A 23,223-nucleotide genomic window follows, 5' to 3' on the forward strand; every position below is an offset into this window, starting at 1 on the left:
CTTCAGTTGGAGTCTGTCTATCTGTAGTCAAGCACAAAAGTTATCTTTTCACCTAAGCTTAAAATGGGGTGTTAGATGGTATTTTCTCTAACTTTTCTGGCAACTGGCCCAAAAGTCAAACACAAAAACAACTAGTGTTTATTGCTTCTGACTGGAGCTATTCCTGGGCATTCCCCCCCTCCCCAACATGATGTAATTTTGGAAATTCCTGAAAACCCTGTTAACATCTCCAGGTTTGCTTTCCATGGTCACCTGGAGATTGATGCCAATTCCTGGAGACTGTAGGCCAATCCTGGGAGGTTAGCAACTCTAAAGACTGAATAGATATTATAGTCTATGATAGAAAGACAGCTTCTCATCTTTAGGAAGGAGGGAGCAGAGGATTGGCCAAAGGGCAGGGTGGGGAAGAAATGAGGTGAATGTTTCCACAGTCAGAAGGAAGGATCTACTGGGGAGACTGTGGGAGAATCTTGGGAGGATGGAGGGGAGGACTGTGGAACTACTGAGGCTAAGGGAAGGGAGATGTAATGGAACTGTGGCTTTGCTGACAGGCAGATCTCAAATTTGCAAACTTGGGCCAATACTAGAATACCATTGTTTTTGTTCACCAAAGCACTAAGCAAAAAAATTAGCATCAACCGTCCATCTGTTACAGCACTATGTCCCCAGACAGTAGCCAGTTTTGGGTCCTCCTAAGAAACTTATAAGCCATTGAAGATTACAGTTAAAGCAGTTGAAATCATCCCCTGGTCTGTCCTCAGCCTCTGGTAATCAGAGAGGTACTGCCTGTGACCATGGAGGTTCCATGCTTAGAGCCCATAATTGACCTATAGGCTGCAACTTTGTCTCCTTTATGGAAATCAAACCCAGTTGCCATCACCACATTTCATTATGCAATGAATTGCATAAGTGTGTTGTGTGTTGCTTGCTGAAGTGTTTCCATTTGGTTTGTCCTGTTAATGAGGATTACAGTATTTCACATGCTGGGGTTCTTTTCATACATGTACGTAGAGCACTTTGATTTCTCTACAGAATTACCCTATGCTTCACAACTGGCAGCTGACTGTTTGAAAGCACACCACTGAAAACTACTGCTTTGGAGGGGATACAAAAATTCATCTGTAGTGTTAGATCTGTGACAGCCCATCCACACATGCAGTATCATACACACACTCTCACGCTCCAGTGTTCCAGCTCCCCACTCTCCTCCACTCCACATTTTCGCTTCCTCTCTGTCCCCCTCTTCCTTTTCCAATCCTCAGAGTGGAAGGAGGAGCAGTGGAGGCAAGAAGGTGAGTACCCCACACCAATCTGCTGCCTGATGTTGGCCTCATGGATGGGCCTGCCCTGGGCAGACCCTAGTGAACTGGACCCTAGCATTTCATGTAGTTGCTAGCTTTATAAATTGTTTTCCCTTACCTAAACAACCCCAACTTCTTTAGCCTTGTTTCACAGGTAATAAGCTGCACCCTCTACATATGTGATACATTTGACACAGGTGAGAACTTGTTTACCCTTTCGGCTTGCCCTGTTCCATCACTCACTCTTAAAGAAAGTGTGAATGATGCTACTGCATCAGAATACTGCCACTTTTAGTTGCTTGAGTGTGATGATCTTGCCATGGGCAAACCGAGCAGGGTACCCTTTATATAAATGTTATGGCTCCAAGGAATGTCCACTGTGAACTAGAGCAGCTCGATTCAACAGGAGATACAGGGGGTTGCTAATTGGTTAATGATTCAAGGGGGTCGACAGTCTTCCCCGATCTGTACCGTGGATGCAACTGGGTCTGAGATGTGAGGGAAATTGTGTGTGTCCCTCAGTCCAGACAAGTGAACAGAGCAAAAGCATCCATTCACCTGTATGGAACAGGGAAAAGTAGCTGGCTGCACTTGGAAAATCTTGAAAGTGGAGGGGGCAGGAACAAAATTCCTCAGAGCAGGGAGGGGTGAACAGAACTCCTCTAGCATTCCAGATGCTGTTGCTACTCTTGAAGAGGAAACAATTCTGTTTATATACAACAAGATGTGGGAGGGGGGAATTAATTTTCACCTAGAGTGACAAAATATCTTGAGCTGAGTGTGAACGAGCTCATCATCTCCTAAACACCAGGGAGTCCAAGTTCATTTTACCCCTATGTGAGAGAAAGAGAGAGAACAAGCACACATTATCTTATCTGGTATAAAAGGATCGAGTGGCTTGCCCAAGATAATGAAGGAAGTTGGTTGGTGGCTAGGTGGGGGATCGATTCCTGAACTCCTGAATTCCAGGAGAAGTCCATCTTTATTCTGCCATCCTAGATTTGAGGTAAGTGCTCTGCAGGCAATTGTTCTATTCAGTTTGTCTACATGGTGTACCACATGAAAGAAGGATCCCCAAAGAAATAGCTTGAATTGCATAACTTAAAAGGTTTCTGAGACCACAGGAGGTCTCGGAGTGACTCTGCTTGGGTAAGATTCATTCTGGCTTTTCAGATCTGCCTTGTGGTGGACTTGGAGTAGAAGGCTGGGCAGCAAAACCTTCTTAAGAACAGGAGCAGAGCACAACTGAACCAAACCATGGGGGCATTTAGTCTGGTCTTCTTTTCTCTACATACGCCAAATGCCTCTGGGCAGCTCACAAGCAGGGACTGAAGGAAACAATCCTCCCTCATTATTTATCTCAGTTGTCTGATATTCAGGTATACTGCCTCTGAGTGAGGAGGGTCTGTTTAACTGTCATGATTAAGAGCCACTAATAGACCCTCATTATTTTACATAAGTCCCCTTTAAAGCCAGCTAAGCTGATGGCCATCATATATTGTGGCAGAGAATTCCATGAATTGATCAATGCCTTATGAAAAGTGTTTTCTTTTGTCTGTCCTGAATCTACTGCAATCAGTTTCATCAGGTGAGCCTGTCTTCTAGTATTATGAGAGGGAGAAAAAAATATATCTCTATTCCACCCTTGCAATCTCATCCTCTTTCTGAGCTGAGTTCATTTAATCCATATGAGTTTACAACATGCACTCATGCAATACACACACAAGCAGAGATGCATGAATGTGCACACAGACAGGTGCACACACATATACATGGAAGGATTGTGCAGGAATATCACTGGGGGTACACACTTGATATCTGAACATGGAAGTGTCATAAGACACATTATTTGCCCTTCTGTACACTTTGTCAGAGTGGTTAACTAAAGGATTTTCCATGTTTAGTCATGATGCAGAGATTCAAATCAACAATAGGGATTGTGTGAAAACAATCCCACTCAAGGGGGTGGGAGTTGGGAACCTTAGCTTGTTGCCTATACAACCTGCAAGTTCTGCAAACACAAAAATTCCTAGATCAGAATGTGCTACGCAGTTTTGGCAAAAACCATGCAAGTGTTATTTGATCTAATGAATCAATCAGATGTTATTTACGCTACACAAATCCCACAGAGTATCAGCAGAAGCGGAAATAGCGTCTTGGGAAACAAGGTCAGTTAGATACTCTGTCCTAATTGCAAAACGGTATATTATAAGGGAAGGGGGGAAATGAGATTCCGAGGATGGCCGTGGGCACTAGGTAGGGGATAAGTAGTTTGGAACTAGGACTTTTAATGGAGGGAGCAGGGGGAACGACACAGGAAAATGCTCTCAATCCCACCAGTGGCAACATCATCCAGGTTTTAGAAAAGCTTTTCTTCACAAGGGCCAGCAATTCTCAGAAATCTAATGGATTTCCTGGATGCCATGCTGGAAGCCGGATTCCACCATTCAGTGCTGTCATCCTGGCTCTGCTATAAACAGTGGTCCTTTGTGACAACTTTTGCTGGAGTCAATAATTTGTGAGGAAAGAATACATGATATTATGCATGGAAAGAACCCAGTAACAGTCATTCATGTACAGTGTGCACATCACTTGCATGCATATTCCACACACATATGTATTCATGCGCACGCACGCACATGCACATGACACATATGTGCAAAGGCACTGGAAAGGACCCATTCATATGACCAATGCCATATAGTGTCACCTGAACAAATATGCATTTGTCCAGGCATACAAGCACAGCATGCATGAATGCATATATAAACATGTGAGCATGCCCATATGTGCCCATCTACTCAGATACGTAGTCAAGTGGACAAATACCCACAGATAATGAGGCAAGCAGCTAGGAGATAGTACACATGAATGCACTTGCAGGCATCCATGGCTATTTACATGTTACAGACTCAAAGATTCAAGATGTTATGGATGTGCATACGGCATGCACACACAGATAAACATTTGCACACACCTGAATTGCTTATGCTGGTTTTAGAGTTGTGCACATGAGTGCACACACACACACAAAATGCAGGAGACTAGCACAGCTGTATTGTAGTCTGCCTTTGTGCGTGCCAGCGAGAACCAGACCAATGCACACGCACAAGCGGCATCTAAGGGAATGAGCTTGTGCAAAGCCCCGGGGCATGTGAGTGCGTGAGGTGCAGGGAGAGGAGCATTGAAACCCTTTTCCTGATCCGGTGCACACGCAAAGTGAAGGTGTGTGCTAGCTGGTGCACAGCGCGGGCTGCCAGCATCGCTCTGCTTGCACACCTTCCTCCATCACCATGCAATCTCTCCCCCCCCCCCGAAATCCAGCGGGAGCAGCCTGCCAGTGGCAGGGACACCTGGTCTCCCGGCCGCCCCCTCTCCCAAAGAAACTTTCTGGGCGCCCAGAGCCGAGGTCCATCTAGCGACACGTCCCTGCCACTTGCAGCGGAGCCTCCTGGCCAAGCCTTCCTCCCAGCCCCAAGTCATCCCGCAGCCCACCTCCGCCTCCCTCCCCCCCCGCGCCTCCTACCTGGGGGGGAGCTGGGTGTCCCTCCCCCACCTGGGGGTTGGCGGGCGGGCTGGCTTACAGCTCGCCACGGGGCACCGAGGCGGCAGCGCGGGACGGCTCAGCCATGGCACGGAACTGCGTGCCTCTGCGCTCCCCGGCAGGCTCTGAGCGCTGCCTGCGCTGGCGGAGAGCCCAAGGAGCGGAAGACGGGGCGGGAGCGGCTGCGGGGGGGGGGCGCGGAGGGAGGAGAGACCCAGAAGCACATGGAGAGCCCGAGGCCGGAGCCATGTGATCCCGGCAGCCGGGGCAAGGTGGACGTGCGCGTGTCTTCCCGAGGCAGTCTGTCTGTCTGTCCACCACACCGGGGGTGTGTGTGCGCGCGTTGCGAGTGTGCATCCGTGCGCACGCCTCGGCACATGCAAGAAGGCGTTCGCCGAGCACCTTTGGTGGGCCTGCGTGCTTGGGGGGAGGGTGGCGGCGTGGGGCGTCTCGGCGCTTCTCGGTGGCGCTCGCTTGGCGGGGTGGAGCTGGTGCGCTGGGAAGTCTCCGCCGCAGGGCCGCCTGCCCGGGGCTTGCCGGGCGCGCAGCCTTCCATTTATTCCCGCAGCTGGAGAAGGCGATCCAGTCGGTGTGGCCGAGCTAGGCTGGGAGGCAGCCCATGTGTGCGTTTCTCAGGGAGCGATGGCAGCCCGCCTGTCCCACTCGCGATCAGGACTGTCAAACCCACAGGCAACTTTTGTGGCCCATGAACTCGCAGCCTCTAGCAGAGCGGGATTGAAGGAGACATGGTCGATGGATTTGTTTCAGGGATCACGCTCCGATTTCTGTTGGTATCAGAGCAACCCCCCCCCCCATCCGATGCGCTGTTTCACCTCCACCTTCCTCTGGAGCAGGTTCTGTGACATGGATGCACCTTGCTCGCTTCGGTTCTCTGCGTGGCACACCGTGCTGCAGATAGACGGGTCAGTGTGTTGGGGGCTGACGCCAGAAGGCTTAGAACCTCCCCACGCAGAAGGTCCCAGTTTCAAGCCCCAGCATCTCCACGCTGGCTAGGGAAAAATACTCACCCAACATGCTGGAGAGCAGCTGCTAGTCCATGAGGACAATAGTGAGCGAGGCAGCCAGTGACCTGACTTAGCAAGAGGTAGCTGCATATGTTAACTGTTGGACAGGGGCAGAAGTTTAATCCCCTCATCCGTGTTGGATAAAGGTTGGGGTGTGGGATACAACCAGAGACAGGAGGGCAGGGTGTAGAACTGGGTGAATCAAGGAGTCTAACTGGGGAATGGGATACAGGAATGGATGGACCAGACACTGGGATGGGAATCATGATGCAGGGACGAACAGACAAGGGGAAGTGATGGGAATTATGCATGGACAGATGGGTCAGGTGTGTTTTTGCCCTCTACAGAACATCCTCATGTAACTGTTCACTGGTCATTGCATGTCCTTACCTGTCTGGGCATCCGTGCACTTACACATGCCTCTGAACATCCTCTCCAGTATGCTGTTTTTTCAGTAAATAACAATGGTGCTTTACATAGCTGGTGATGTGCATGGGGCTGTAATGCTGGGCATTCGTAGAGCGGAATGCATTTCCTCTGGGTAGTGCGCAGATACAATGGCCTGTTTGCACTCCATTCTGCCACCGCAGTTGTATACAGCTCTCATGTGGATGAGTCTGTATTTATAAATCATTAAGGCTGAGTGCATCTGGGTGTGCTGGTGTGTTTCTGCCAGGTTTCTTCTAGAAAAAGAGAACTAGGGTGTGCGTGTGGTGTGGTGGATTTCCTAAGGGGTGTGCAGACCTTTATGCTGAAATCCCTGCGTGTTGCTAAATGCAGAGGGCCTCAGCCCCTCCACACAAAAGATCATGTCTGTGTGAATGTGTCATCTGCAAATGTGTTTGTACAGCATGTGCCTCGGAGGATGGGAGATACACCACCAATTCCTTCTTGCAAGGAGGGGGGAGAAGAGCTCTTTGGTTCTATTCCAAGCAAGGGGGCTGCAGGTCAGAAATGAAGCGTCTTTAGCGATACTCATTCCTAGAAGACTGGGGAGGGCAGGGGGGGGGGAGAAGAAGCAGTAAAGAAGAACAGAAACTAGGACTGAGGGGTATCAGGAAAGGGGAGAATAAGGGGTGCATGTTGGGATACATCTTGGCAATCTGGATCCTGGCTTAGTTACTGTACGAGGCCAGAAAGAAGCCTGCATCACATTCTCCTATAGACATATATTTTCTTCCATTAATAATGGAATGAAATATAAGGATACTGGTCTACCCTAAGCATATTTACTTAGGTCTCAATTATTAGCTTTTTAAAAAACTAGCCCATGTCTGTGAAATCTGCACAACCTGCAGAAATAGCAGGTGATTTACATTTTAATCTCCCAAGGGGGGGGGGGGGGAAGAGACTTCAATTGCTGATTTCTGCAGACTGGGCTCTCATTAAAGGCACAGGAGCAGGCCAGGCCGGTTAGTTGGCAATGCTGATTGGGAGGAAGGCCAATGCATACATTCAACACAACCAAGTAGTACAGCTTTTACAAGACAGTGCTATAAAAAGCAAAGTGGGGAAGTGGTCAGCTGCGAAGGGATTTGATATAGTGTCTCGCTGGTCCTAGTCCAACACTTGAACTGCTACACCATGCTGCCTGTCATTACGGTTGAAGCAGGACTTTTTCTGAATAATGCAGTCAGCCATTGGAGAGAAGAATGAGAGACATAGGGGCCAGAAGTGCCAACTTTTCCACCAGTCACTCTGACTGTGCCTTTAACTGCAACTTGAACACAGCCTGTAGATGATGTTTATCTTCCTGTTGTGAAAATTTTCACCTGCTGGTTTCTGCACTTCAAGATATTGCTGGGCACAAGTCAGACCATTCTTTCTGGTCAGCTGGCAACTTCCTTAGGAACTAAGGGCAAAGAGAAGCTACTCTTAAAATGATGAATGGCATTGCACCTCCTGCCCCTATGATTATTCTGTCCCTCCACTCCTCCAGGACAATTAACCTTAAACCAATAGATGCCTCATCTCTGCCAGAATTAACCCCTGCCGTCTCAGCTCTCCAATCTATCCCAGTAGAAGTAATCTCTGCCACATTTGACTCTGGACAGCTACACTGTCACTTTTAGCCCATTATTTCAGCCAATACTTCAAAATATTAGCCAGGACCCTTTCTCCCCTTACTACTTTTCATCCAATACATTCTAGTATATCAGAATGTATCTAGTATATCTAGATATACAGAATATCTAGTATATCAGTATTTTCAAACTACTTGCTAAACAATAGCAGCAGAATGGAATAAAGCTTTCTTTAAAATATTACTACTGTGTTAATCTTCCAAAGGGTCCCACACACTCCTTTGCCCCTCCCTCAAGCCACCCTCTTCCTTGATCTTACTGCACCAGCAACACTTTAAAGTTTTTGAATCCCTTCCCTAGATCCTCCCAGAATGTCCACCAGGTAATTTATAACAGGGGACACCAATGCCTGAACAAACTCAGCTCCACTTGCTTCCTCTCCCATGTTTTTACCTTGTCTTTGCGTCAGCTCACAACCTTCCATATGTTTGCCTGCCCCCCCCCCCCTTGAAAGGATGCAGCCACCTCTGGAGTAGGATTGGCAGGAGAACAGCACCCTAGGATGCTTCAGCGTGCTTGCAAGATGCAGTCACAGTTCTGCCTTGGCTGTGAATGGAGATTAGCACCATTTGCTGAATGAGAACAGCTGTGCCTGATTTAGGAGCTGCTATTCCCAGAGAGACCTTAGATCACAGATGAAAGCAAAGGAGGCTAAGAGCCAGGACTCCTGGGCTCAAACTATAGCTCTGAAAGGGAATGCCAGGGTGGGATGGGGCCAAGAAGCACAGGCTCAGGCTATAGGCTCAGGTCAGGACTGGAAGCTGAGTGCCCCAGTGTGCCCTCTCATCACTCCCACTGCCTGCTTGTACAGCCTCCATGAATGTGAGTCACATCTGCTCTTTCAGACTCGGTTTCTCTCTCCCCCTCCCCACCACAGAATGACTTCTCATTGCTGCTATAAACCCTTTGAGATGCGCAGCTCAGAGAAGGCTCTGGCCATGCACACAGGTATTATTGGGAAGGAGAGGCGGTTGAACAAAGCTCCTTGCAGCAGTGAGAAGAAAATAGACAAAGAGTGAGAGTGTGAAAGGGTAGACATGCTAAGCAAAGCAGGGAAGCCAAGTATATAACAGCTGAAATGTGCAGAAAGCAATTAGAACAGTCTGGGGATCCAATATGCAGGTAGGAAAGGTGGGGGGGGGAAGTATAGTATACAGATGGGGTGGCCATGCTGTGGCTCAGGAGCCACATGTAGCTCTTTGACATATAATGTGTGGTTCTCAGACATGTTGGCTGAGCTCCTTTTTGCATCACAATCCAAGATAAATAACATTTTTAAGCTTTATAATTATTTTTCACGTATAAACTAAGAGTCAAATGGATTAAAACAAAAGTTTAATGTTCCTGGTGAGTAAATATATTTAAGAATTAAAATGCATCTTAAATATTGTGGCTCTCAGACATCTGATTGTATGTGGCTCTTACATTAAGCAAGTTTGGCCACTTCTGCTTCAGGACATGGCACCTGATCCTCAAGGCCCAAGCCAGAGAAAAACAAGATAGGGCTGCTATCAGGGCCCTGAAGACAGTTGTTGAAGAATTATATAATACTTGCTTTCCCCACAATTAGTGTAGCACAATAGAAAGATCTGAGGAATGGTGAAGTTGCCCTTTAGTTACTACTGCTGAGAGACTCAAGGTGAACATTTTTCAAACATTGGGCATATGTGAGTTGCTTGCTCATGTAATTTGACAGAGGATTTTTCAACAGGCTTACTGTTTGGGTACCCAAACTCTTCTGGCACTGCTGGTACTAAAGCCCCCCCCCCCCAATCCTAAAGCTGATTCTGCCTGCACCTCTGCATGGGAAGTTCTGGCTGCGTGGAAGAAAGGAAGGACAGAAGGTAAGTACTGAATGTGCAGGAGAATATATTCTGGGCTCTCTACTTTAAAAAGTTGAGGACTTAAGAGTTGAGGGAGGTATGGGTGGTAGATATAGGATCTACTCCCCTCCCCCACAGAAAAATGTTCTTTCCAGTTCCCTCCACCTCACCTTGTCAACAGTCAGTTATTCACAACCATCTTAAACAATTTTAAAGTACTGTACATTTGTTTCTGTGAACAGTGCAAAAGCAATGTAGGGCTCATTCTCTTACTGTTCTGCTTCGCCTTACCCCTACACTGAGAGGCAAAAGTAGCAGCCCTCTACTTTTGAACAGGACACCCTCTTTCTACCTAGGATGACAGAAGCCATGACTCCAAACTTTCTTTTTCAAGCATCTTCAGGGAAAGAGGAAGGAAAACTGTCACTGCATCTTCCAGCAACAATTTAATGCCAAAATGTTGCTTCTCATGAGCAGACATTCCACCCAAGAATAAAGGATATGCACCTCTAAAATTAGGTATTTAGGGGACAGCCAATGCCTTACCTTCAAAGCACACTTAATTCTGCAATTTCATGCCTCCCCTTTAGCCACAACACATAAAACCCAGGTTTCCCAAGGCCATCTACTTCTATGCTATTATTAAGAGTATCCAGCCCACTGAGAGGGAAGAGTGTAGCTATATTGTTATGTTTTGGGGGAATAGGCAACATATTACTTGATTAAGGGGGAAAAGCAGAGCTGAAGGGAAACTTGATTTTAATACGCAGTGATTTAGGCCTGAAGTCACAGTATCTTGATTTCTAGAACACTGAGAAGACAATCTTTTATTTGTTCCAACCCTTTTAACATTTCTAGAGTGTCAAAATGGTCCAATCCAGCAGGGCCAAAAGCCCATGTAGTTCAGCATCCTGCTTCCAACAGTGGTCAGCTACATACTTCAGGGAAGCTCTCAGCAGGGCATGAAGGGGAGTCCTCCCAGACTATTTGGGCAAAGTACCTGGTATTCATTGGAGGTTCCACTTTGTTCTTATGGCAAACAGTCATGGATAGTTTTACAGTCCATGAACCTGTCTAACCCCCTTTTTAAAGCCATGTAAGCCAGAGGGCTGCCCCTATTACAAAAAAAGCTATAAACTCTCTTTGTTCAAGGCCAGCATTGAGCACAAGGCCTTTGGCAAGAAAGAGGCTACAACCTTTTGGAGGAAGCACATCACTGGCACTCGGAGAAATTGAGGAGCCAGTGTCCTCGCTTAAAGGATCTCAGGTCAAGGTCATATATAAACTGTGTGCAGAAATCTTTACTTCTTCTTTGATGACTAGAGGTTGCCAGGGTGTTTCTTCTCCTCCTGGCAGGGTTTCTGTGCTTCCAAAAAGCTGCACCACAGGCAGAGATTCAACCGACACAGCTCTCCCAGCACGGAGGCCCAGTGAAAGGAAAGTTTTGTTTGTTGGATTTCTATTTGCCACACAGGTATTAAGGATCTTAAAGCCCTGCTGGAAATATAAATGCAGCCACACAGTATACAGACACACACGCACGCACACCCCTCATGTAGTGAAAGAGGCATAACTAGTAGCTTCAGCTACCAAAGGTTTTCAGTAATTGTACTTCTTCCCTCATATGAGGCACACTCACAACTTCACGCTGGGACTCAGAGGACAGAGTTCAAGACGCACCATCAGTAATACAGCCATACTGAGCTTGATGGACACCCGTTTGACTATACAAAGAGTTGGCTCACATAATAGAGAGATGGACGGGGGGGGGGGTGAGTTAAATATAGCATTCCACTGCAAGGCACCAGGCAATGCCATCTGCTCAGGGCCCAGTTTCAGCCAGGAACGTCTGGCACTGCCAAATTCTACTCCTTCTATGAGAGGGCTAAGCAAAGGCCCAGCAAAAATTGAATCAACCCTGAAGACTGCCATATTATCCCCAACACTGATCCCTCCTTGTCAAAACCAGACCATGTCCCCCAATGGGCAGCCCACAGGTTCCCCTTTACTACAGGCATCTGTTCTACTGGTGTCCATGAGCCAGTACCAGGCTTCCTGATTATGACACCACCCATGGGCAATAATATCACAGCAAAGCAGCAGGCCAGGACGGGGCACCAGCAGCTGCTGCTAGCAGTAGGTGTGCAAGCAAAAAGCAAATCACCCCCCTCAGGTGGCCATGAGCAGAGTGATGTGGTCTGACGGTTCAAAATGGAAGACAGTTCAACTTATGTGTCCCTCCCAAGGCCCACAGAGGTTGGCAGTAATGACAGATGATCTCAGAGATTTATTCTCAACATAGATGGATGGACTGACAGACATCAAGGTGTTCATTCCTCGTCCTCTGGAGGCAGGATGATCTTGCTAGGGTCATAATAATTGGAGTCAATGAGGGGCAGCCCTTGAGCCTCCCGGTCCTTCACTAGTCGCTCAGCTTCTCGACGAGCCCATTGTCGCATTCTGGGGTGGGGGAGAGAAACAAAGAAACAGAGTGAGCTCTTGAAAAATGTCAGAAATGCCCTAAAAATATGGGGGGGGGGAAGACATGCATGTTCTAGTCAAAACAGACCCAGCTCCTGTAACAGGAGCCTATAGCAGTAACTGCTGGCATTGTACCAGGTTGCAGAAATGAGTGAGGAGGCAGGGCTAGAACCATCTGATTGGGGAGAGAAAGGGGGGTATATAAGATTAGCTAAACAGGTCAGGGCACTAAACAGAAAATCTGAATTTTGCACTGAGGAAAGCAAAAATTCTGTGCTTCAGAAGGAGGTAAAATGTATGCAAATCTGCTTATTTTGCTATCACTTTCTCAGTCTGAGCAAATCAGTTGTTATCACTTGCTTGAGCCTGAACCAGATTTTTTTCTTGGGGGTGAGAGAGAGTGAGGCCCTACAAAACCGCAATTTCTTAGAGAAAAGAAAGGTGTGTTAGCAAAAGAACAGGAACACAAAATGGGGAGAAGCAGAGCTAGCAACAAAGAGACAGAAGTGCTCAGCCCATATACAGAAGTCTCCTTCCTCCAGTCATAGAGCCTGCAGACTTTCTTTGACTATGAGGACTAGAAACCTGCAAAGACAAAAGGTCCTTACGAATCCAAATTTTGCGTCAGACACTGGATTTCATAAAGAGTATTACATGTAGCACAGAAGATCAATCCCAGGGCCCTGAAACTGCCTTCTACAAAGTCAGATAATTGGTCCAGCTTAGTAAATATTGTCTTCACTCATGGTAACTGGCTCTTTCAAATTTTCAACAGGGTGCCTTTCCCAGATGCTGGAGAAGAAACCTGAAACCTTCTGCATGCAAAGCAAGTGTTCTGACATTGAGCTATTGTCACTCAAATTGTAAGGGTGTACATCATAAACTTTACTGGAGAGCACGCAATATAAGACACCCCTACTGCACACGCTCCACTTCCTCCCCACCGCACACTTCCCAGTATGTTTTCTAGTGCACAGCACCCTCTAGCAGCAGTGCTTAGGAGGCGCACGACCAGCTGTTTGCCTGTAAGATCTTTGACGTACCATCAGCAGAGGGAGTTGGAGTGTGAGCCCAATCAAAGCTACAGCATTAATTACACTGTGCGGAGATGAAGTGCAAAGCTGCTTGCCTTAATTAGTACTTCGTTATCCAACCTGCCGCTTTAGCCTAAGGGGGGACACAAACTATTTTTTGCCTTCTCCGTTTTGCTTCCAGTTTTGGGGACTCTGGGTGGTACTTCCCACCAAACACCAGAACATCTTAAAGGGAGGGAGACCACCAAGTCCAACTTCCCATTAAGTCCCAGCCATGGTTTCCATACTCTGCCTCAGCCAGATCAACAGAGGTCACTCGCAGGCCATTCAGCCCAGTTGATCAAAGGTGGCCCTTGCCTTCCTTCCCTCCAGGGCCTCCCGCCTAAGGCATAATCAGTGCTTCTGGTTGACAAACGGGGGGAGGAGGAGGTCTGAGATACAGAACTGGTTGATTTGAGCCACAGCTTTTATTTTTACATATATTTTTTTTAAAAAAACGATGCGCCAGCCAGCTGCTTTGGTGGCTCAGAAAACAGTAATGGGGCCTGGCCTAGTTTGCAACCACCCGCTGCTATTTCCATCTCCCCTTCAAACGGACAGCATGAAGTCAGGCAAATTTCAACAAGAGAGAGAAGGAATTCTTTAAACTACTGCTTGGATGACACAGGCAAAGGAGGAAGCTGACCCCCCTCCTCATCAACAGTTTACTCCAATCATCTGAGCCAGCATTTTGTCAACTTTTTGAACTTCCCCTTCCCAACCCATCAACAGCCTTTCCCTTTAGCAAACAAGCACATAAAAATTCTTGCCCGCTGCTGTACACACACAGCCCACTGCTGTAGGTGTAAGGAACTGTGGATCAGGGCACCATTCAAAAACTGCAATTGGAAGACTGGGCCAAACCAGGGCATCTCATACACATGCACACCCCAAAAAACTAGCCAATTGGGAAATGGGGGGAGGACCTTGTGGCATGAGGCTACCATTATGTCCTGCACCACTCTGCAGCTTCCACAGTTAGCGCAGTAAACCTCAGCTATGGAGGAAGAACGTATCTCTGGCTCTTCCTGCAGCAGGATCTTCTCCCCTTCCAGCTGTCTTCTTAGCCCTGCGTGGGGCCTGTCTCATAGGTTGAAATCCACTGACCAAGGTCTAAACCTCTTTCCTTGAAAGCCCAATTGTTGCAGGTGGGGCTTTGGCAAAATTATTTAAAGCTATTATGTGCCTAACTGGGGTAAGAATCCATCTGAAGGAAGGGGCTGAAAACTGACTTGGTGGGTGTTTGCCAGTTTGCTGCCACATTGTTTTCTTAAGCTGAGCCAACAGCAGAGGCAAACCTTTTGAGCAAGGGCCTATATCTGGCTAGTTGGCCCAGTTTCAATTTTCCAACTAGCTAGGCCCCAGAGTTCTCTGAGATACAATACCTGTCAGTGGCATTCGCAAAAGGGGTAGGAGAGGGGAACCAAAGTCTTAGCCTAAAAATCTTCAGTACAGCAGTCAGAAAGTTCACTCACTGCAGAAGCAAACGTTGACATATATCTTTGCCAAATCTGTCTTCGTGGGCCACACAATTGCCTTCTTGGCAATTCCAAAATAAGGGAAGAGCAAGATTTGAAGGAGATAGGAGTACATGAGAAGCTGACTGAACCCTTTTATAACATAGAATGTTCTCCTTTCTTTCAGTATGAGTCATTTGCATGGGGAGCAGGGAAGGATTTTTAAAAAATTGGTCAAAACAACACTGACTGGGAACTCTAACCAAATGAAGTGGTATAGAATCTCTTGAGACCTAGAAATCACATTTCTCTCTCATTTTTTTTTTCTTTGCTCTTGCTTGCAAGCAAAAGGATCTAGAACAGTGGTTCCCAAATGTGTTAGCACCAGGACCCCCTTTTTAAGGTGACACTCTAATGGGACCCACCTAGCCTTACAAGACTAAAAAAAAGTAAGTTCCACTTCACTACCTGCTCAAGCCTTTGTTTTTTATCCTTTTTACTACTGGGCGACCTCCTTCTGGAGTGTTTGTTACACTCTATGTTAATCACATCAGGACCACTCTGGTGGCTTTGCATTCCCCTTGGCCTGCCCTTTGAAGTGGATTGAGGAACACTTGCCTACTCATAAGTAAACGCACATGTGCTGCTCCATTTCATTTTCCATAAGGCTCAATACATTTTCCTTGTCAGCTATCAGCTTGTCAGTTTTGTGTCCCACCAAAAATCAGGTCTTGACCCACTGGTGGGTCCCAACCTACAGTTTGGGAACCTCTTACCTAGAAGATTGTTTTGGCCATTTTTTCCCCCCGACAACCTTGAGGACTATATACTTGGTCTCTCCATTCCCAAACAAAACCTCAAAATACCAGGATTTAAATCAGTGTCTCATTTGTGGTTCAGGCACCTGAATGGAGTCAGGCACATGTATAGTCATGAGCTGTGCCCTCCAACTTGCAACTCTGTCCCTGGCAAGAGTGCAGCAATCGTCGTAATCCCACAAGGTGATGCTGCAGTAGAGACAGGGCAGCAGAGGGTAGGTGGGCAGACACTCTAGTCCCAGAAGAGGGCACTGTGGGAAATACTTTTGCTGTCCTAGAAGGGGAGCAGAAGCAGGTCATACTGCAGCATTAGCATTTTATGGAAAGTTGATATATTAGGCCATCAATTATATTTACCCATAAAATTATTGCCTCCCCTGCCCCCTCCACTGCTACTCTTAGGAGACAAGAAAATAAAGTCAGAAAGGGTCCTCTTGCCGCCCCCCCCCCCCGGCCCCGACTCTCCCACATGTGGCCACTCATGACCTGCAACTTAGGACAAGGACACCAAACATGGATGGAAGCAATGTTAATGATCAGTCCCCACCCTGCAACGATGGAGGATCTGCCTCGTCAGCTCATTAAGCAGAATATTAACAGGCTGGCAGCATGCTTTCATCTGAAGCTCTCTAGCTGACAAATGGGACTGCAGCAATTCCATTGAGAAAGGGGCCAGGGGGGAGAGAGAGAAAGAGAGTGTGTGTGTATGTACGTACGTGTGTAGAGCAGGATTATTCCTCCTGATGGAAAGGACCAGGGAGGGAGACATTTAGGTTGAGGAAAAAATGCCTTTATAGGAAAGGGGGGTTAAGGAAAGAGGTGAGCTGGTGGGGGTTTATAGCATCTGGGCTGGTCTTTCAGATGTTAGTGGAAGGTCAGGGAAGGGAAGACAGAGATCTTGAGGCACTTTTGAAAAGTGCAAGTGAGCAGTGTTCCTTATAATTGGGATTTAGGCAGGGCACAGAAAAAGACCCTAGATACAGTACTGCCCAGTGGTTGAAGTGCTGTACAAGAGTTTCCTAATCCAAGGTTAGCCACAGACATCACAGGGAGACCCTGAGCAGGCCAACTCTCTCACACTCAGCTCCCCATCTGTAAAGTGGGAAGAGTGACTTTCCCTTTCAGAACTGCTATGAAGACCAACTGTACATTATGCAGCCTAAAGAACACTGTTGTTTTAATATCATTATTTATAAGATAAATCCTCACTTCAATGTGTCCTCCCTCCTCCTCTTTCCCCCCTACCCTGCCCAAATGCCACAAACTTAATTCCCAGAGGTCCCCCTCCTCTGTCTCTCCAGCTCCAGCATTCTGAGGCTCTCGCTGCAACTGTGGAGTTCATTAGTGGCTCCCTGAAGACATCTCTAATGAGACCCCCATCAATTAGAGAGAAGTCATGTCTAGTGATCAGGCGCCTCCCCAGAACACAACTGGCCTTGCACCACCTACGCTCAAGACACCACAGGCAGCAAGCTGGACCGCAGCTTTTCCCCAAGGCCAACTCCTCGCATAAGATGGGGGCCCCACAAGTCAGACTCTTGGTCCATCTACTCCAGCAGTTTCAGTAATCAGGATCACTTACTTACTTCCAGGTCATGTGTAATTAGGACACAAGACAATCACTGATCTATCTGGCTGTTGTCCCGAGACATTTAGGGAGCACCTCAATTGTGGCTGCCGAAACCAGTAGTAAAGCTGTGCTGAAGAAGTGCAGATACAGTAACTAGCTGAAAAGGTTCCATCTTGGCTTTCCGTGTTCATAGCAGTTAATGAGCACAAGAAAGGATTCTCTGCAGCTATGAACACACTGCAAGTCAATGAATTTGGCTGGAACTGTACCCTATATGTTCTCCATTACATTTCCAAGAATCACAGCCTTCAGTTTTGGGTTCTGACATCAGGTTTCTAGCTCTCACTGCTAAAGAGAAGTGAAGGCAAATTTGCAAAAAACAAGGAAGCACCTGGGGAGAAACTGCAGCATTTTTCATATCTGCCTGTCCTCTCTTGGGGTCCACATCCCAAATTCTCTGACCACCTCCTGTTGCTCATTGAGGTCTCTTTCTTCTACTACTGTGTTGCTTTACAGTGAGGGCATTGTATCTAATAGGGTGCAGGTCCATCAGTGCTAAACAGAGTTATACCTTACAAATCACGGTTGGCAGATGTGCAATTAAGTAAGCATTACAATATTCCCCATGCTCATGACAGGCTTGAAAAGCTTGGTTCTTCCTGCTGAAGATTTCTGGGTTCTAACTCCTAGCAACTAAAGGTGGAACTGACTGGATTTTCAGTGTCCAATGTGGTGATGGGGAGCAGCAATTGTCAGGCAAGCAACAGGAGGTGGGGGGCATTCATCCCTCTCCTTGCATGCTATTTTCCCTCTGGAATCTTTCCTCCGGAGGTGCTTTTCCTGACTTGACTGGCAAGCTCTGGACCCTCCAGCTGGGAGTGAAGGGGTACAGAGGAAAAGCAGCAGGCAGGCAGGCAGGCAGGAGAGTGAAGTACCCCACCTGCCGCTTCCTCCATGGAAATCTCACCCGTCTGTGCCACTGCTTTGCAGGCTCATGTTCCATATAGGTTACATGCAGTAATCTCCACAGCATCTAATGGGTACACGGATAAGGAACACTACAGGGGATGGAATATCGCCTCAATTCCTCCTCCTCCTAAACATTTATTTCAGTAACCAGCACCTTATTCAGATACAGAATAGGCGAGGAACAGAAAATCAGTGACCGTGGAAAACAGGAAAGGTGAGATAGGGAAGGTCTAAGAAAGGGGATGACAATGAAAAAAATCCAAGAAATAAAGAGACAGCTCACAAACAGTACAAATAGCAATATGGCAAAAACGTGCGCGAGCGCATGCACAAACAGGCTGTCGACAGATGAACCTGTACAGGGTTCATTTTAGCACACTTTTCAGCCAAAACTGGATGCACAAAATGGCTTACAGTTGTAAATCAATTAAAGTAGTATGACATTAGGGATGTGTGGAGAAGTTTGGGGCTGTCGTCTGGTCTCTAAAGTTTAAAAGCAGGAGTCTAAAGAGCTATACAGAGCTTACATTCCACCTTTCTGAAAAATCCAAAAAATCCTGCTTAGCCCCACTCTGATTTTTGAGAGTTCTATAGGTACACTCTTCAAGCCTATTTTTCACTATTTAGAAACATAGCTTTTTTAAAAAAACATGAAAACTGAGGCACATTGAGCGCTGAACTGTGCACTCAGTGCCTATTACTGCATTTGTGTAGTATAACTGTGAAATATGTCCCTGACCTGAGGGCCCCAAATCTGGTGGCTGGGAGTTGCACCTGTTCATTCCCTTGAGACATCACCACCTACAGCCTTGCAAACAAACCATCCTGCTCTTTTGACCCCCCAGCCTATCTGTGCCTGTTCACCTAACTCAAGTCCCTGTTCCTTAGTAACATAAGCAACAAACTGAGCAAGCTTTTAAAAAGACTGGAGGGGCTAAAATGGAGAGAAGTCAGGTACAGGACTAGTCTTTGCTCCAAGAAGGCCATGATATCTAGAAGCAGGGCTATCAAAGAAACAGGGCTGGACAACAAAACTCCTGGTTCTGTCTCAGTTCAAAAGCTGGGGGGCAAAGAGATGCTTGTTAGCAATGCTGCTCTGCAGGGTCTATCATAAGAAGCAGAAACGGATGGGAGCAAGAGCTGCGCAAACCGTTCCTGATCAGAAGGTTCTGTGTGCGTCAGCAGCGGAGAGCCAGGCTGTAACCTGCCCCTCCTCGTCAGCCAAAACAGTTCTGTTCCCAGCTCTGGGCCTTGGTCTATCTATAGCCCATAGGCTATATATACACACACACCTAGCACCAGCTGCTGCACCCCAAAATAACTCCTAGCAACTCTAAGCTACAGTGAATTTCTGCAATGCTCCCCCCTTGCTGCCCCTCACCCTACCTTGTCTGAAAACAATCCCTTTCATAAAGCTCTGCAGGACAAGGTTGTGTTTGGAGGAAGGGCTGTGCAGTAGGGTGAGGAACAGTGAAGAGGGTTAGTATCTCTGTGTCTCTCTCTTGCTGAGTGTACTGCTGTGTCTCTGTGGTACAGGGAGAAGAGAGCAAACACTGGAGGAGCTCCCTCTAGACACAGCCCGGGAATATGGCAAGACCACTGAGGGCTTCCCTTCACCTTTTCTGTCCTGCTTTTCCCTATCATCAGGGCTCTATGGACACCCAAAGCTACTGTCATGCATAATGATAAAGTAGGGACCTTTATTCATTATCACAGCGATTTTCAACCTTTTTCATCTCGTGGCACACTGACAAGGCACTGAAATTGTCAAGGCACACCATCAGGGTTTTCACAATTGACACGGCACGCCATGCTGCCAGTGGGGGGTTCACATCCCCATTGGCCCCACAAATAAATGATCTTCCCCCAGATTCCTGTGGCATAAGAACATAAGAACAGCCCCACTGGATCAGGCCATAGGCCCATCTAGTCCAGCTTCCTGTATCTCACAGCGGCCCACCAAATGCCCCAGGGAGCACACAAGAGACCACTCACGGCACACTAGTGTGCCACGGCACAGTGGCTGAAAATGGCTGCATTATCATTTAGCACCTGGAGGAATACAGTTTTAAGTGGGAACATTTTTCTAGCCTTCATGGTTGCAGTGAAAATGATGGGAAGGGTATGAATCACAATTGGAAAAGGTTGGGCAGGGCCTTTAAGGGTGAGTAGGGCAGATTCTTCTTCCTGGGCTGCCCACATACTTAATCCACAGTACTTTCCCTTTGCTTGCTTGTTTCCAAAAAACAAAAATATTGCACCAGGAAGCAGAAAAATTGTAAAACTATGTCTGCAAAAAGCTACACCTTTTAACATTCTCATAGAGGGATTTGAGTTTCCTAATGTTTGCTTCCCCACCCCCTTAAAGGCCCCAGTTATGGACTGGTGCAGATATAATGCTCTTGGTATCTTAATCATTGTTAAGAGACCAGGAGCAGACTGCAGGGTCATGTGCTCCCTCCTCCCCAGCACAAATGCCTTCACCTTTCACTACAATTACCTATAAGACTATTTATTGGCAGAAATTTCTCAAGAGTAAATCACCTCCTTGCCTTATCTGTGGATCACTCAGGGGTCAGGGCTGTTCAGGCACATCTCTGGCAGAGGAGAGGAGAGCAAGAGGATAATGCAGAGATAATTACAGGGCAATTATTAGTCTCCAGGGCAAGGAGGCTGCAAGCTGCAGTCAAAGTTAAAATTTTCACTCCTCCTACGAAAAAAGTAAGCCAGGGCTTAACAATTCCATTTAAATCAAGCAAGCCTCTTTGGCAGGATCACAACCAACCCTTCTGCACCCATTTTGCAAATGTTTGGCAGAGGTCTGGTTTTTAAAACCCCAGGATGTAATCCTCATTTTCCTCTGAGACAAAGTCCCAGCCTACAATTCAGTGCACCATTACTTAAGAATACTACCAATGGAAAGTAATGGGTCTACTTCTGAGTAAATCAGGTTGCAACTATGTGTAGCTGTGCTTGCTCACGTACATTCCTTGTTGCTTGTCTCTCCATTGTCAATTGAATTGCACACTCCCAGTTATGTGTTATAAGTTGTATATTAGATGTGGAGCCTCTGGTTTAACACACCAGGCACTTTAAAGGAGGATTTGATTAATGGTTCTACTGGTATGTTGTTTACAGTGCACTTACTCCGATAGTGTTTACAAAAAGGTTGTGAACACCAGAATTTAAAAAGTAAATAAGTACCTGATTTTTTACCGTAGTTTTAATAAATTAGAGACTATACAGTCCATAGGTAACAATTACTGGTAGGTTATTTTTCAGGATCTGGTCTCGGGTAAAATCAGACAAAATTATAGTCAGACACCCCCCAAGTTTTGATCCCCCCCAACTTATCCAAGGGTCATGGAAAATTCCATTTTTTGGGTTCAAAACCTGCCCTCAACTTATCTGTGAGATCAACTTGTATTTGAGTATCTATGGTAAGCATTACATTTGCACTGACAAGCATTACATTAACTGCCTTGGGTAACCAATGGTTAACAGAGGTTAACATTGGTGCCAGCACAACGCTCAGCAGTGGTGAAAGTGGAGGATACTTCAAAGAAGGAATGGGGTAGGGTTGGAGGGAGGGCACAGGCACATGATCTCCGCAACTTGCTCTTGGTCTATTAGAAGATGAGATCATTAGATCTACACTAGCTTTACCAGCCAGCTTCTGGAAGAACTAACTTCAATCAATCACTTTTTAAAAACGTAAGACACAGCCAACTCCATTCTACTCACACAAGAAATAGGCCCCCAGAACAGTTACTTCCTAGAAAAAAGAAGCAGTTAGAGGAAAGTTCTGGCCTGCTGATGTCCTTGAAAAGGCACAGTTGCCAGGGAGTTCTACTCCTCTGGTCCCTGTCTCTCTTGGACTCCTCCCGGTGGCACTGCTGGGACTTTTTAGTCTTCTTGTTGGTTGCTTATGTTGTGGTTATTACTTTTATTAAATTTCATTCATGGTTGGTTTAATTTTTCCTTGTTGGGCATCATTTCAAGTGCTTCACAGAAAGGCAGTATTAAAATAAATAAAGGTAGTGAGAAAATAAGCATACTGTCTTGTACTCACCAACTCTCCACAAGAACAGTCCTTAATGCCCTGCTAATTCTCCATTTCAGACTCCTGCTTTCATTGCAAGACATTCCCACACTTTTACGTTTGCTATTTTCTCTCTCCCTCCTCCCATTTATCTGGTTGGTTTCTATCGTGAACGCTCTACCAGACACAAACTTGTCAATATCAGTCAGAACTATTAGCTACCCTGAACCTTCAGGACAGGACATGGTATAAATAAAAATAAAAAGCACAGAGCAATCTCTAACCATGGCTTAGTTTGCTCTTTCAAAGCTAATGTTGTGTGCATTTCTGAGAGAGAGAATATATTCTGGATCAAGGTCACAGGAGCTCCACCACTCCCATTAACACATGCAGCCAATTTGCCGAAATGTTCTAGGCCCTCTGATTCCCGTAGCCCCCAAACTATGCAGTATGTACCTCCTCTGGAACCACTAAGTTTCAGAAGGGTCCAGAGGGTAAATATAACTCCATGTCATCTTAGGAGCAAAGGTTGTAGAAACTGGGCACACTCCCAGCATAAGGTTTATGCAGGAGTGCATTATTTATGGGCAGTGAAAAAACTGGAAAAAGGTAAAGAGAGAAGAAGAAACACCACTCCTATTTATATGCCACAGACCTCCAGGGTTTTGGGAAAGGGGAGGAGGAGACCTCCTGCAGAGAAGGGCAGACCATCCCTGCACTTAGCAGGTCACAGCCTTATCCCATTGCCATCATTGACTAAAGAGACTCAATCCTAGGATGAAGCAGAGCTGGTCTTCTCATTGTTCTGGTAACAAAAATGTATAATTTCTATATATAACATACATAAACTATATTTATGTCTCATATTATATATGAACACTATATATATATATTTTTTACTTGAATGGAAGCATTATTGACACCATGATTTTTTGCCCCCCCCTTTGATTAGGTGCATACTTGGTCATTAGGAAAAGAGGAATAGAACCCCAGTAATTGACACTGGAGTCCTACAAGACTCATCACTATTTCCAGT

General features: G+C 46.5%; 2 protein-coding genes across 2 annotated transcripts in view; both read right to left on the minus strand.

The window, feature by feature from the left end:
- LOC136641003 (caM kinase-like vesicle-associated protein) overlaps positions 1-4,903 on the minus strand; it is a 36,731-nt gene extending 31,828 nt beyond the window's left edge. Inside the window, exon 1 of the mRNA XM_066616522.1 lies at positions 4,828-4,903. The gene's annotated coding sequence lies outside the window, so the exon portion shown is untranslated. The remainder of the gene's footprint in view (positions 1-4,827) is intronic.
- A 7,141-nt stretch (positions 4,904-12,044) lies between these two features.
- Positions 12,045-23,223, minus strand: part of NDUFB11 (NADH:ubiquinone oxidoreductase subunit B11) — a 50,532-nt gene continuing 39,353 nt past the window's right edge. The window contains exon 3 of the mRNA XM_066618262.1: positions 12,045-12,237. Coding sequence (XP_066474359.1) covers positions 12,108-12,237 — 130 coding nt within the window. The 3' untranslated portion in view covers positions 12,045-12,107. The remainder of the gene's footprint in view (positions 12,238-23,223) is intronic.

This window comes from Tiliqua scincoides, chromosome 2 (assembly GCF_035046505.1).
Source record: "Tiliqua scincoides isolate rTilSci1 chromosome 2, rTilSci1.hap2, whole genome shotgun sequence".
NCBI classification, from domain to species: domain Eukaryota; kingdom Metazoa; phylum Chordata; class Lepidosauria; order Squamata; family Scincidae; genus Tiliqua; species Tiliqua scincoides.